Here is a 16,004-nt window from a genome sequence, read left to right on the forward strand (position 1 = left end):
TGCTCCAGTGCTCAGTACTCGTAACTAGTGATGAGCGGGCACTACCATGCTCGGGTGCTCAGTACTCGTAACTAGTGATGAGCGAGCACTAACATGCTCAGTTGCTCAGTACTCGTAACTAGTGATGAGTGGGCACTACCATGCTCGGGTGCTCTGTACTCGTAACTAGTGATGAGCGGGCACTACCATGCTCGGGTGCTCTGTACTCGTAACTAGTGATGAGCGGGCACTACCATGCTCGGGTGCTCTGTACTCGTAACTAGTGATGAGCGGGCACTACCATGCTCCAGTGCTCAGTACTCGTAACTAGTGATGAGCGGGCACTACCATGCTCGGGTGCTCAGTACTCGTAACTAGTGATGAGTGGGCACTACCATGCTCGGGTGCTCAGTACTAGTAACTAGTGATGAGCGGGCACTACCATGCTCGGGTGCTCAGTACTCGTAACTAGTGATGAGCGGGCACTACCATGCTCGGGTGCTCAGTACTGGTAACTAGTGATGAGTGGGCACTACCATGCTCAGGTGCTCAGTACTCGTAACTAGTGATGAGCGGGCACTACCATGCTCAGGTGCTCTGTACTCGTAACTAGTGATGAGCGAGCACTACCATGCTCAGGTGCTCTGTACTCGTAACTAGTGATGAGCGGGCACTACCATGCTCAGGTGCTCTGTACTCGTAACTAGTGATGAGCGGGCACTACCATGCTCGGGTGCTCGGTACTCAGAAAGAGCACTTGGACGCTCAGACGAGTGTAGCTTGAGCACTCGAGTATAATGGAAGTAAATGAGCATTATTCCAAAATAATTCCCCATAATATAACCAGCTTATTGTACCACTGTAGATTCAGACGTCCCTCTGTTATTTTTCCTGAACATGTATAAACAATGGCAATGTCTGATTATGTAGGAGCACAAGAGTAACTCTGCTGTAAATTTGTTTATACATTTCCCAGAAGAGTAACAGAGGAATATCACATTGCAAGAAAACATGCTCCTGTATTGGGGAATAAAAGTTTTTACTTAAAATAGAGGGGCTGCACTCCTGCCATGTCTATTTAAGGGGGGGTGTCTGGTTTATTGCTATATAGGTGAAAAGTTTTACAACTTTCTCTTCTTTGGGTGAAATTTTAAAAAAACTGGAGTTTTTATTGACTCATGAGAAAGGCCGCAGACGTAAGGGGAAAACATTACAACTATTCTGCTGATCTTCAGGAGCGCAGCTCCTGAATGATTGACAGCTCGGACCAGCGGCATCGTCACCCTGCCAGCCCAAACTGTGCTCCCTCCAATGATACTAGTGGAGCCCATGAAATCACTGTGCTCAGTGCCTTGGACACCGTACACTTCTGATAGACTTCAAGGGTGGTCGGTAACCTAGGCAACGAGATGTACGCAATAGAACTAAAAATCCCTCCGTCCTTGAGATCTAAGCGGATTCTTAATAGGAAGGAAAGTTGTTTGATTTTACAAGCACTTTACAATTTTAACAAATAACAGATGTGAAGAAAGCCTTAACAGCCCCGAGTCTGGACCGACACATTGTAACGGACTACCAGCGAGATCTGGGCAGCTGACGAGTGGTTTGCGGTCAGTGAATGAAAACATTCATCAGTTTATAATGAAGAAATCCTTTTAAGCGTATGACCACCACAACAGTACCCAACTTTCCAGTATTCCTGATCGATGCCATTCAGGAGGGTGGGAAAGCTGAGTGGTAATGGTGGCCATATTGATTGTTAAAGCCAAAAAATTACATTTCTTTAAATCGGGTTAATTCAAAGTTTTAACAACTTCACAGAATAAAACAAAGAAAACTTTAACGAAAAATTTCCAATACAAATAAATCCCTGGTGGAGGGGAGCGGTCTGCGGTCAGCCGTCTCTGGTAGATAACCACTCTGGATCAGCTTTTCCCATAACTCTGTATTGTGCTGTTCCTCTGTTACTCCTCCTGGAAATATTATCATTCTGGATCAGCTTTTCCCATAACTCTGTATTGTGCTGTTCCTCCTCCTGGAAATATTATCACTGTGGATCAGCTTTTCCCATAACTCTGTATTGTGCTGTTCCTCTGTTACTCCTCCTGGAAATATCACTCTGGATCAGCTTTTCCCATAACTCTGTATTGTGCTGTTCCTCCGTTACTCCTCCTGGAAACACAAGTGCGTTTACAAATAGGGGCAGGGCGTTTTTCACAATTTGCACAGCCCCAAATGGAGTTCCATGAAAAAATAAAAGTCTAAAAATTGCCCTCCTTCATCGGTGCCTTTCCAGTGATATTAGTGCTTGCGTGACATAGGGGCTATAAAACCAGAACAAAAAAGACAACTATACGAAATTCACAGCACAATCAACACCGTAAAAACATAACCCCAAAAAACATTTTTTTCCATTTCACCACATTTTTCCGTGAAATATATGGTTAATTGTGGTCATTCAAAACAACAAAAAATCAAGTCCAGATATTGTGACAGAAAAAAGGTGTAGCTCTTGGAAAAAGGGGAGTACAGAAAAGTTCTGCAAAGGGGAGAGGCTCCTGCTGCAGCCAGCAAGACTCAGAAGTAATGAGGGGAGGAGGAGTCTTACACAGTATATTCTGTAAATATTTGTTTTATCTATAACTAGTTGTAGTATCTGGCGTTGCCCGGGATAGTAACCAAGTCTCTCTCTGCCTCACACCACCAAAATCATATTACATGACACATAAGCTTCTTCTACTAAGAAGAATGTCCTTTGTTGTGTATAGCAACCAATCACAGCTCCTTGACCTGTAACACAATAGAAGCTGACATGTGATTGGTTGCTATAGACCGCCTGATAAATATCCAGGGTAACTGTCAAAACAGCAAATATATTACCTCACACATCCAAACAGTTTCTGTGTGTGTCTCTTTCTGTGTATGTCTCCTTTCTGTGTGTCTGTGTCTCTTTCTATGTGTGTGTCTGTGTCTCTTTCTGTCTCTCTTTCGGTGTGTATGTCTTTTTCTGTTTATGTTTGTGTCTTTCTGCCCGAGTCTGTGTGTTCCTTTCTGTAGGTGTGTCTCTTTCTGTGTATGTGTCTCTTTCTGTGTGTGTGTGTGTCTCTTTCTGTATGTGTCTTTGTGTCTGTGTCTTTCTGTGTATGTTACTTTTTCTGTATCTCTGTGTGTATGTGTCTTTCTCTGTGTCTCTCTCCGTGTATGTCTTTCTCTTTGTGTCTCTGTTTCTGTATGTCTTTTTCTTTGTGTCTGTGTGTCTCCTTCTGTGTGTCTCTTTCTGTATATGTGTCTCTTTCTCTGTGTGTCTCTTTCTGTATATGTGTCTCTTTCTCTGTGTCTCTTTCTGTGTATGTGTCTCTTTCTCTGCGTCTCTCTTTCTGTGTATGTGTCTCTTTCTCTGCGTCTCTCTTTCTGTGTATGTGTCTTTCTTTGTTCATAATAGGAGTCTATATTAACAGATCCGTTCCTGGCTCCATTGACTTTAATGTAACAGGGTTTTTTTGGCAACTAATTGTAAAGCATGGGGTTAAATTTTCCCCTCAAAACATAGTCTATGACGTTCCCGAGTCAAATAGGCATCTGTGCATAATTTTCTGATTGTAAATGCAGCGGTATGGATTCCTTTAGCGGACACACACACACACACACACACACACACACACACACACACACACCCTATATATTTGATAAAACACAAAACCGGATTAGGCGGCTAAGGGCGGCAGTGCTGGGGTATTTTTTGCGCCTTTTTATTTCCTCACAGCGGCTGTGGCGCAGTATAATACGCTGCTGCTGACCCAGAAGTAATAATTTTTTCACATCATTAAAGATAAGCGTCATCCAGCACAATATAAAGTTGCTTTCTGCAGAGCGGTCGTCCCTGGAGGGACAGGAGGGCGGACGGTGGATTACACGGTGATCAGCCGCACTGTACCGCGTAGATTGCATTTTTTTTTTTTTACAGTGTCCCGTGAAGTTACAAGGTTATTGATGTAACTGATTCAGGCCGCGCCGGATTAAATAGCCGAGTCCTCCTTCCTGAGACTAATTATACTTACACCCTGGCGCCAATGATCCCACTGTATGACACAAGTATCGCTGCCTACACATTGTGACCCGGCCATTACAGTAAAGGACGGAGCGAATCGTCCCCGGCTGTGACACAAGAACGCCCGGTCCTCTCTACAGTAGAGGTCTCCTCCTCACATCAGGGGGTTAGTTTGCTGCATACGTTCCATATTGGCTCACACATTCAATCTTGCATTATTGATAGAGCAGATTTCATCTGCCAGAATGAATAAACGGGGGTACTTCCATCTCAGTGACAACATTTAGCCAAGATCTGGCTAAGGCTAGTTTCACACTTGTGTTCAGCGCATTCCGTCACTATGGAGAATAGCGCAGTCCGTTAACGGATTGCGCTATTCTGCTATTCTCCATAGAGTTGTATGGACGACGCAGCATCGTTATTTTGTCGCTGCGTCGGGCGGATGGAACGCTGCATGTAACGTTTTTCTGCGCTTGGCGGAGTGTCAAAAAAACGCAACATGCAGGAATCCGTTAGGCGTCCGTTGTTTTTATAATGGACACCTATGGTGACGGATTCCGTTAACGCAGCTGATTTTACACAACTGCGCATGCCCAGCTGTGTAAAGTCAAGGAAAAAAAACTACAACGGATTGCGTTATTTTGTACGATCTGTAGCATGCGTTGTGCCACTATATGCAACGCATCCGATGCATCCGTCACGCAACGCAATGCTACGGATCCCGTCCAACGCAAGTGTGAAACTAGCCTAAGGCTCTATAAAAATAAAAGGAGAAAATGGGTGTCTGTGTTGAATGCAAAACCACAGTTTTTGCCTGAAGGGTCTTAAAGAGTTAAAGTGACGGTGGCCAAAGAGTTGCTCTTAAAGAGGCAGCAACCATATAGTCACTAAGGTGGGGCAACCTGATAACTCGCGCTAAAGTCTGTAATTATAGCAACAGCTGTCAACAACCAGTGCACGAGTAACTGGGGCCTCATTTGTGAAGATTGCCTCACAGTAAGATCGTTCTGGATGCCTATAGCCACTGCAGAAGTAACTGGGGCCTCATTTGTGAAGATTGCCTCACAGAAAGATCATTTTCGTTGCCTATAGCCACTGCAGAAGTATTGTAACTGGGGCATCATTTATGAGAATTGCCTCACAGTAAGATCATTCTGGATTCCTGGGACTACTGCAGAAATAATTGAGGTCTCATTTGTGAAGATAACCAGAATAATCTTACTGGGAGGCAATTCTCATAAATGAGACCCCAGTTACTCCTGTAGTGGCTATAGGCAACCAGAATGATCTAACTGTGAGGCAATCTTCATAAATGAGGCCTCAGTTACTTCTGCAGTGGCTATAGACAACCAGAACTATCTTGCTGTGAGGCAGTTTATAGCCACTGCAGAAGTAACAGAGGCCTCATTTTTGAAGATTGCCTCACAGTAAGATTGTTCTGGTTGCCTATAGCCAGTGCAGAAGTAACTGAAGTCTCATTTTTGAGAATTGCCTCACAGTAAGATCGTTCTGGTTGCCTATAGCAACCAGAGTGCAGCTTTCCGCGCTGAAGCTGCTAAGGTAAAGAGAAAGCAGAGCTCCGATTGGTTACTACGGACAACTAGAACAGTCTTACTGTGAGGCAGTTTTCATAACTGAGATTTGGAATCCTTCAGGACATTCTCTGCTTTATATCTATAGATTCACCTATTAGATCTGATCCGTGTGAGGGGATTACTGAGGGTCATGATTTTAAGGAATGGTTTATAAAATGCCGCCCAAAAAACGACCATCTATTAATAGGGCAAGATGATCCATAAGCAAAGAAAGCAAAAGGGTGAAACTGAAATTGTAACCCCTGCAACGTGATCCTGGGGTGTGGAGGGTCTTTGAATACCCTAGTTGATGCCATCTTAGTACTTTCTGTGAAGACCAGATTTTTTTTTTTTCAGCATAATAGATATAAAATGTGTAAGCAGGCAAAAAGAAAAATGGTGCATATTGGGAAAATGCTGTAAAACATTTCAGAGCAATTGTAAAGGTAAAAGGATATAAATTGCTGCACTAAAGGACACTCCATCAGCATCTGTGCGATAACTATTCCCAGGACAGATCCTCATGTATGTGGATGGATACCGGCGGGTTATACCCGGTTATGTGTCCTCCAGCAGGAGCCGCAGCGCTCTGCTCCCATTTCTGCACTCCACTGCTCAATGGCTATGGAGTTGCTGCCACCTTGTGGCCAAACTAGATATTGCTCTTTCCTTCAAACTTTATATTTATTCACTTATATAGCGCCAATAATAATTCCACAGCACTTAACAGATGTCCCCATTGGGGCTCACAATCTAAATTCCTTATCAGTAGGGAGATGCAGATGTTGTCCCTTGGTGGGATTTGAACCCAGAACCCCAGCGCTGCAAGACTGCAGTGCTAACCACTGAGCCACCGTGCTGAACTATTATAAGAACAGGCGACCATAACTTCCTTAAATATGTAAATGAGTAATAATTGACTATCTGCTTCTCTACAGGAAGACTATGACCAGCTCCGGCCTCTCTCCTATCCCAACACGGACGTGTTCCTGATTTGCTTTTCCGTCGTCAATCCGGCCTCGTACCAGAATGTCCAGGAGGAATGGGTGTCGGAGCTCCGGGCTTGTATGCCACATGTACCCTATGTCTTAATAGGCACACAGGTAAATATGGAGTCATTACTGGCTGAGCCCAGTTCCATCAGCAATGTACATCTTTCTTTACCAATACCCCTGAATAGGGCGATGCTACCACCATTATAAATGCCACATGGGAGGTCCTATTACAGATTTTGCATTGGGACCCTAAAAAGGGGCAATTCCACCTTTATAAGTGCCACATGGGAGGTCCTAATACTCATTCTGCAGGGTTCATAGTTGCACCATACAGAGTTTTCCAGAATACAGACTGCTCTAATCAGTGGTTGCATTCTGCTGACAGCAGCCATGTTTTTCTAATTTTGGTCATCTTTCTTTCCTAAACGTTGCACGCCCTGACCATGGGTGTTGTGTGGTATTGTTGCACAGCTTTATTCACTTCATCAGGGCTGGGTCGCAATACCAGACACAACCCATGGTTCGGGGTGGCGCTGTTTAGGAAAAGATTGTTGTTATTTTTTTTCCTAATGCGTCCGGGGAGATTTTTTTCTCTAGGGCAGTGTTTTCCCAATTTCCAGTCCTCAGGAGCCACCAACAGCTCTCATTTCCAAGAATGGAAGCATCACCTGTCCTATACTAATGAAATCCTGGAACCATGACCTGTTGGAGGCTCTGGAGGACTGGAGTCGGGGAACACTCCTCGAGAGGTCTTGAAAGATTATTTTTTTTTGGGGGGGGGGGGGGGATTCAATTTCCAACCCAAGTAAAGAGATAGTGATGTCCTGATCGGCCGGGGGTCTTCTGCCTCAAAATCAACATCATTATGAGCATATGAGGCAGCAGAGTTTGGGTCAAGAGACCCCTGGACAATGCGCACACTGATGTGGCCTCGGTGGCGGCTGCTTTCTGGATTATTTACTTTTTTTTTTCCCCTCCTACCTCTAATTCCAGATTGATTTGCGGGATGACCCTAAAACCTTGGCTCGACTCCTCTACATGAAGGAGAAGCCCATCAGTTACGAGCAAGGGATGAAACTGGCAAAGATGGTAAGTTGCGCTGCCAAACTGTGCGCATCAGCGGCCACGGCACAGGCAGGGAACAAACTTTGGAGGGGGGGCGCATGAAAAATGTAGTTTTCCTTACTTGCCTATTCCAGCACGTCTCCTCCACACTCGTGTCTGAGCTCTGGATACACAATGGACTTAGACCTTTTTTCCTACTGATCTACGGGGTTCCCAAATGTCGTTGCACCATCGATTGCACATCTTACAGCTAAACCAGTAATTAAGTCTCAAAACTTTTGAGGTCCCTAAAGTTTACCTTGCTGACCGCAGCTCCCTGGGCATAAGACAGCATTTCCCCTGGTGGTCTCCACATTAGCGTGCTGCAGCCCCTACAGCTCCGCGCCCGGGGATTGCTCGGACTTAGGCCGGATTAGTAGGACATAATGGTGATCAGATGAGATCATGTGCGTCTTTTGTGTTCCACAGATCGGAGCACAATGCTACCTGGAGTGTTCAGCGCTGACTCAAAAAGGGCTGAAGAACGTGTTTGATGAAGCCATCCTCACCGTCTTCCACCCGAAGAAGAAGAAGAAAGGCTGCGGGAAGTGTCGCAACTCCTGCACAATTGTCTGAGTTCATTCCTACAGGTCGGATGGTGTTTATTGTGCAGAGCAAAACCACAGAGTGTGGACAGATGTGTGCGCTCGGCCCGTGAACAAAGCAAAGCGGAGGATATGACCAGAGAGAATACCTTCTTGTGTCGGGCGCGGTGCCTTTGATCTGTGATGCCTCCATGATGCAACCTCTTACTCTGTATCTCACCTTCCCATCCCCCTCACACCGACGTGTCTATATACCATATGTGCCTTCTCCTCCGATGGACACCCTCCTATGTATGTCACAGGGTGCGCTCAAGATTAATGCTACAAACGGTGAGAACATAAAACTTCCAGGCTGGAAGGACTAGATACGGGGACTCTTGTATGATCGGCCATTAACACTAAGGTCAGTTGCAAGGTGCCCGCTTCTTTAGTGCCTGCATGATGACTGTTTCCAGTAGCTCCAAGGAGAGAGAAATACATCGCTTTGAAAGGAGAATGGAAACCAGTTCTGATTGTTTTATACATTTTAGTTGACTTTATCTTACTACATATAATAAAACCCACAAACCAATATGTCTGACATTTCTTGTTGAATTTGGTGAAGATTTCAAAATATGGGAACATTACAATATTCAAGAGTGTCAGCAAAAAAAGGACTGTTCAAACCAAGCACCGGTGCATGGAGCCCCTATGGCATGGGCAACAGTTCAGCGCACCTTCCCATCTATCTTCGTGATCTTCAATCAAGGAAAAGATGGGCAGACGTATGTAAAATATGGAGGTGGGAGGATGAACAGAACTGTTTGGCCATGCTAAGGGTACATAAAGCGCAGGGGCTTGGTTTGAACAGTCATTTTGTGCTGACAGACACTCCTAGTACACTAGGCCAAGACGTAAGAGAAATGCTCCCAAACCTGTGGGTAAACGACAACTCATATAATGCTGACAGCCTGAAGATGTTACAGCCAAAGTCTCCTTGTAGCTGCAGAAAGGGACTAGTGATGAGCGGGCACTACCATGCTCGGGTGCGTGGTACTCGTAACTAGTGATGAGCGGGCACTACCATGCTCGGGTGCTTAGTACTCGTAACTAGTGATGAGTGGGTACTACCATACTCCGTACTCGTAACTAGTGATGAGCGGGCACTACCATACTCAGTACTCGTAACTAGTGATGAGTGAGCACTACCATGCTCGGGTGTTCCGTACTCGTAACTAGTGATGAGCGGGCACTACCATGCTCGGGTGCTTAGTACTCGTAACTAGTGATGAGTGAGCACTACCATGCTCGGGTGTTCCGTACTCGTAACTAGTGATGAGCGGGCACTACCATGCTCGGGTGCTTAGTACTCGTAACTAGTGATGAGTGGGTACTACCATACTCCGTACTCGTAACTAGTGATGAGCGGGCACTACCATACTCCGTACTCGTAACTAGTGATGAGCGGGCACTACCATGCTCGGGTGCTTAGTACTCGTAACTAGTGATGAGTGGGTACTACCATACTCCGTACTCGTAACTAGTGATGAGCGGGCACTACCATACTCCGTACACGTAAATAGTGATGAGCGGGCACTACCATACTCTGTACTCGTAACTAGTGATGAGCGGGCACTACCATACTCCGTACTCGTAACTAGTGATGAGTGAGCACTACCATGCTCGGGTGCTCTGTACTCGTAACTAGTGATGAGCGGGCACTACCATGCTCGGGTGCTCAGTACTCGTAACTAGTGATGAGTGAGCACTACCATGCTCGGGTGTTCCATACTCGTAACTAGTGATGAGCGGGCACTACCATGCTCGGGTGCTTAGTACTCGTAACTAGTGATGAGTGGGTACTACCATACTCCGTACTCGTAACTAGTGATGAGCGGGCACTACCATGCTCGGGTGCTTAGTACTCGTAACTAGTGATGAGCGGGCACTACCATACTCCGTACTCGTAACTAGTGATGAGCGGGCACTACCATACTCCGTACTCGTAACTAGTGATGAGCGGGCACTACCATACTCCGTACTCGTAACTAGTGATGAGCGGGCACTACCATACTCCGTACTCTTAACTAGTGATGAGCGGGCACTACCATACTCCGTACTCGTAACTAGTGATGAGCGGGCACTACCATGCTCGGGTGCTCTGTACTCGTAACTAGTGATGAGCGGGCACTACCATGCTCGGGTGCTCTGTACTCGTAACTAGTGATGAGCGGGCACTACCATGCTCGGGTGCTCAGTACTCGTAACTAGTGATGAGTGAGCACTACCATGCTCGGGTGTTCCGTACTCGTAACTAGTGATGAGTGAGCACTACCATGCTCGGGTGCGTGGTACTCGTAACTAGTGATGAGCGGGCACTACCATGCTCGGGTGCTTAGTACTCGTAACTAGTGATGAGTGGGTACTACCATACTCCGTACTCGTAACTAGTGATGAGCGGGCACTACCATACTCCGTACTCGTAACTAGTGATGAGCGGGCACTACCATACTCCGTACTCGTAACTAGTGATGAGTGAGCACTACCATGCTCGGGTGCTCAGTACTCGTAACTAGTGATGAGCGGGCACTACCATGCTCGGGTGTTCCGTACTCGTAACTAGTGATGAGCGGGCACTACCATACTCCGTACTCGTAACTAGTGATGAGCGGGCACTACCATACTCCGTACTCGTAACTAGTGATGAGTGAGCACTACCATGCTCGGGTGCTCAGTACTCGTAACTAGTGATGAGCGGGCACTACCATGCTCGGGTGTTCCGTACTCGTAACTAGTGATGAGTGAGCACTACCATGCTCGGGTGCTCTGTACTCGTAACTAGTGATGAGCGGGCACTACCATGCTCGGGTGCTCTGTACTCGTAACTAGTGATGAGCGGGCACTACCATGCTCGGGTGCTCACTACTCGTAACTAGTGATGAGCGGGCACTACCATGCTCGGGTGTTCTGTACTCGTACCTAGTGATGAGCGGGCACTACCATGCTCGGGTGCTCTGTACTCGTAACTAGTGATGAGCGGGCACTACCATGCTCGGGTGCTCTGTACTGGTAACTAGTGATGAGCGGGCACTACCATGCTCGGGTGCTCGGTACTGGTAACTAGTGATGAGCGAGCACTACCATGCTCGGGTGCTCGGTACTGGTAACTAGTGATGAGCGGGCACTACCATGCTCGGGTGCTCAGTACTCGTAACCTGCAGTTGGACACTCAGATGGGTGCAACTGAAGTAAGTGAGGATAATGGAAGCTAATGGGGGACTGAAGCATTTTTCTGGAAGATCTTCCCATTGTGTTTTATTATGTTTGGTACCCAAGTTGAGCCCTGTTTGGGCATTCAACTGCTGGTTACGAGTAGCGAGCACCCGAGCATGGTAGTGCCCACTCCTCACTAGGTACAAGTACTGAGCACCTGAGCATGGTAGTGCCCGCTCATCACTAGTTACGAGTACCGAGCACCCGAGCATGGTAGTGCCCGCTCATCACTAGTTACGAGTACAGAGCACCCGAACATGGTAGTGCCCGCTCATCACTAGTTACGAGTACTGAGCACCTGAGCATGGTAGTGCCCGCTCATCACTAGTTACGAGTGCTGAGCACCCGAGCATGGTAGTGCCCGCTCATCACTAGTTACAAATACTGAGCACCCGAGCATGGTAGTGCCCGCTCATCACTAGTTACAAATACTGAGCACCCGAGCATGGTAGTGCCCGCTCATCACTAGTTACCAGTACTGAGCACCTGAACATGGTAGTGCTCACTCATCACTAGTTACAAATACTGAGCACCCGAACATGGTAGTGCCCGCTCATCACTAGTTACAAATACTGAGCACCCGAACATGGTAGTGCCCGCTCATCACTAGTTCCAGCAAATCCATGAGATATGTCAAAGGTCTGGCGGGAGGTGGAAGCTGCCCCAGTCACAATGGTGGACTTCTAGTAAACTGAGAGGTGTCTGCACATGCGCTGGTGCCTCGCATTCATTGCTATAGGAGTTCTGTTTACAGCAGACATCCATAGCAATGAATGCACAGAACCCACATCTGCACTCACTGGTGGTCAGACGTTAGCCAGAACTGGGATGAACGGCGAGACCCTCATTCATCAAACACTTATGACTTGGATATGACATACATGTCCCACTCAGTGTGAACTGTTCGCTCCAAACTAACAATCCTCCTTTTTAGGTTGGACATAACTAGAAAAGGTCTTTCCCCCACATCTGAATAGATATTCTTGTTTAGAATAGATAGATCTAGAAAAGATATTTCCTGTCAGCAATCAGATCTTAAAAATGTGAGGACTAGATATAAAATCAGGAGTATTGGAATAAACGTGACAAGAAAATCCTTGTACTAGTGATGCCATAAAGCCCTGATGAGTATATAGATGGGCCGCTTACCACATATAGGACAGGCCCTGTGCACTGTATATACCTATGGGAGGGTCAGTCTGTTTTACTGCACATAGAAGCTAAAAAACAGGTATAAAAAGACAACACTGCAGCCTGCGGGGGGCGCTCACAGGGTCTCACACTCTGTGGTAGCAGTGGAGCAGACGCCGCAGTCACATCTGATGGCCACGGGGTATGTGAAGAAGGGGTCCACGCTGGGGATGCAGTTCGGTAATTTCACCGTCACAAACTTTGTTTCATTGTAGGTGCAGACTCTATGGTAAGCATCTATGTGCGGAGGGTCCAGGATGGGTTTCTGTAAAAAAAAAAAAAAAAAAAATTGTTTAAAAAAAGTTAGTAAACGTCTTTATATAGTATCTTTTATAATGTCCAGAAAAAACTCAGGAATCAGAAAATAAACCTCATCTCTATATGTATATATTTAAAAAAATAATACACAGTGTAAAAATGATAGTTCATGTGTGTAACAGATCAATGTCCATGTATATATAAAGAAAAAAAAATACATAGACAGTACAGCATGGGTTTATAGCTGATTCTTTCTGTGATGTGGGAAGTCTCTACAGCATGAATTTCTGCAAAAATTGTAAATATTAATTTATCGAAGTTATTATATTATATACATATACACACACACAAAGGCCATAAGCATGATCTGTGTGCATTAAAAAAAAAAACTGGATAAAATGGTTTCCCTAGACCAGGGGTCTCAAACTCGGCTGGGTGTATGGGCCGCACAGAGGAAAAAAATAATTTGGGGGGCCGCATTCTTTGCAGGACAAAGTGACATTTTTATTGGTACCATATATAATATATTTTATTGTTTTTTACACACCTTGGGATCACGGATTTTAAACATTTTCACTTGATCATTATAGCAAACGTGCACATTCTTTGTTTAAATATAAACATTTTTATATATATATTATCCCTTTCTTGTAACTGATAGTCTTACAGTTAGCACTGTATAGAAATTTTGACCAACATCTTTTAGTAATGTTCCCCATATTGTTGCAACTTGCCCATCCTTGTCCCCTTGTAGTATTGTACCCCATCCTAGTCCCCATCCCACAGTAATGTGCTCATCCTTGTCCCCATCCTAAAGTAATGTTCCCCATCCTTGTCCCCATTTTGTAGTAATGTGTTCATCCTTGTCCCCATGTTATAGTAATTTGTTCATCCTTGTCCCCATCCTATAGTAATGTCCCCAATCTATAGTAATGTGTCCATCCTTGTCCCCATCTTATAGTAATGTTCCCCATCCTTGTCCCCTTGTAGCAATGTCCCCATTCTATAGTACTGTCCCCATTCTATAGTAATGTGCTCATCCTTTAGTAATGGGCCAACCTTGTCCCCACCCTATAGTAATGTCCCCAGCATTATGCCTATTCTATAGTAATGTTTCCCATCCTTGTCCCCTTGTAGTAATGTCCCTATCCTACAGTAATGTGCCCACCTTGTCCCTATCCTACAGTAATGTGCCCACCTTGTCCCTATCCTACAGTAATGTGCCCACCTTGTCCCCATTCTATAGTCATGTGCCCATCCTAGTCCCTATCCTATTGTAATGTCCCCATACTATAGTAATAATGTCCCCATCCAATAGTAATGTGCCCATCCTCGTAATGTCCCAATCCTATAGTAATGTCTCCAGCCTTATCCCCATCCCATAGTAATGTGCGCACTTTGTCCCCATCCTGTAGTAATGGGTCAGCAGCTCCCCTCACCTTCCACAGACGCCAGAGTGAAGCTGAGGGGGTGGTCTGCGGCCCCAGATCCACAGTGATTGGAGAGATCGGTCACAAGGCCGGTCTCTCCAATCAGAGCTGGGGGCGGGTGAAACACAGGTCACCCAGCTCCAGCCAATGATCAGGGCTACAGCTGCACTGATCTTGGCTGGATTTCAATGTTTCAGCGATTTTCAATGGCTGAAACATTAGTGGCTGTGATTGGCTGAGCGGCGTTCGTCAGCCAATCACAGCCTCCGTAGGTCCGGGGAGGAGACACCACCCCTCCTGAGGTCCCCTCCTCCCCGAATCTAAGGTATTTGCAGCCATCGCAGCCACCGGGGCTGCGATTTCGCCATGACGTACTGGGTACGTCATGGGTCCTTTGTACCAGGGAGCCATAACGTACCCAGTACGTCATAGGTCGCTAAGGGGTTAACGTCCAAAACACACACACACACACACACAAACAATTCTTCTCACCTGTCCCGCACTCCCTCCGCTGCCTCATCTCTGCTTCGTGCGGCCCCCAGGCCCGTGCCCCCGGTCACTATCGCGGCAGGTGTAGTATCACTGTCAGTGATTTATGTGTGATGATTGTATTGCCGGCGCGAGAGCGCAGCACCAGCAACACATTCATCTGACAAAGTGCAGACAGTGGCTGCGGCCCCTGCCCCTGCCGCGATAGTGACCAGGGGCACGGGCCTGGGGGCCGCACGAACTACCCTGAGGGGCCGCATGCAGCCCGCGGGCTTGAGACCCCTGCCCTAGACCTTAAGAGTAACTGAAACAGGGAATAAAGAACAATAAATATTTTTTAGCCTTTTTGCCCAGGTACAGGCATTTTGGTGGGAACCAGAAAAAGAGATACGCCTTGACGCTGGCTGCTGGGGTCCATTATAAAAGTGGACTTTATGTGCCAAGTGTCTCAATTTTTACACTTTTTGTTAGAGCATATTTCACGTTCAGTTTGCACTTGTCCACATTTGTCTGATGGGAAGTGCCTGCTAAAAACACACGAGAGTTTGGATGGACTTTGCGGTAAAGTTTTTATAACAAGGTTTGGGAAGAAGTACAACTTTTCTGTCAAGTTAACATTTCCAAAAGTCAAACACTTTGGTCATCCAAATAAAAATGTTTCACAGTGAAAGAAATAAAAAGGAAAAAAAAAAAAAAGGAGCAATCAAATCGGAATGAGTTACCTCCCAAGTCTCACAGCGCCCCCAGCAGGCATCAGTGCTGACACGTAAACCTTTGCATCCGGGTTTCTTGGCTAAAAAGGTGAATTCCCGCACCGCGCAGCCGATGAAGGTCCTCAGGCTGATGTTGGAGGCGGCGTCCATGTTCCAGCAGCCGCTTAGTATCAGCAGGTTCAGGGAAATCAGGGTCACACTGTGGGACGCCATGTCTGGAGAAGAGAATTGTGCTTATTTTTGGCAAAGTAAACAAAAAGTTGGAAGGGTAAAAATGCTCGAGACTATTGGCACACACCAATGGTCAGCCTGAAGCAAGACATATAGTCGGCCAAGTGACCAAGTGTAGGGCTACGTTCACACAAGTTCGTTAAGAAGAAACGCTCTTTTTTTGCAAAATTTCCTAATTTAAAAAGAAAAAAAAAA

The 16,004-nt window shown here is 46.1% G+C and overlaps 2 protein-coding genes across 2 annotated transcripts in view; one reads left to right on the forward strand and one right to left on the reverse strand.

The window, feature by feature from the left end:
* RHOJ (ras homolog family member J) overlaps positions 1-8,816 on the forward strand; it is an 89,512-nt gene extending 80,696 nt beyond the window's left edge. The window contains exons 3-5 of the mRNA XM_075331118.1: positions 6,540-6,704; positions 7,590-7,685; positions 8,130-8,816. Coding sequence (XP_075187233.1) covers positions 6,540-6,704; positions 7,590-7,685; positions 8,130-8,276 — 408 coding nt within the window. The 3' untranslated portion in view covers positions 8,277-8,816. The remainder of the gene's footprint in view (positions 1-6,539; positions 6,705-7,589; positions 7,686-8,129) is intronic.
* A 3,583-nt stretch (positions 8,817-12,399) lies between these two features.
* Positions 12,400-15,791, reverse strand: GPHB5 (glycoprotein hormone subunit beta 5). Its single transcript, XM_075330118.1, has 2 exons — positions 15,588-15,791; positions 12,400-12,953 (listed from the first exon to the last, which is right to left on the reverse strand). Exons 1-2 carry the CDS (start codon positions 15,789-15,791, stop codon positions 12,765-12,767), a joined length of 393 nt encoding a protein of 130 aa, XP_075186233.1. The 3' UTR covers positions 12,400-12,764.
* Positions 15,792-16,004: the final 213 nt, after the last annotated feature.

Source organism: Anomaloglossus baeobatrachus, chromosome 12 (assembly GCF_048569485.1).
Source record: "Anomaloglossus baeobatrachus isolate aAnoBae1 chromosome 12, aAnoBae1.hap1, whole genome shotgun sequence".
NCBI classification, from domain to species: domain Eukaryota; kingdom Metazoa; phylum Chordata; class Amphibia; order Anura; family Aromobatidae; genus Anomaloglossus; species Anomaloglossus baeobatrachus.

What these genes read in the sequence shown, in the direction of transcription:
- GPHB5 (XM_075330118.1), bottom strand. Translation starts at nt 15,791, where the DNA reads ATGGCGTCCCACAGTGTGACCCTGATTTCCCTGAACCTGCTGATACTA. An exon ending in GGCGCTGTGAGACTTGGGAG is followed by an intron (nt 12,954 to 15,587) that starts GTAACTCATTCC and finishes TTTTTTTTACAG; the next exon opens with AAACCCATCCTGGACCCTCC.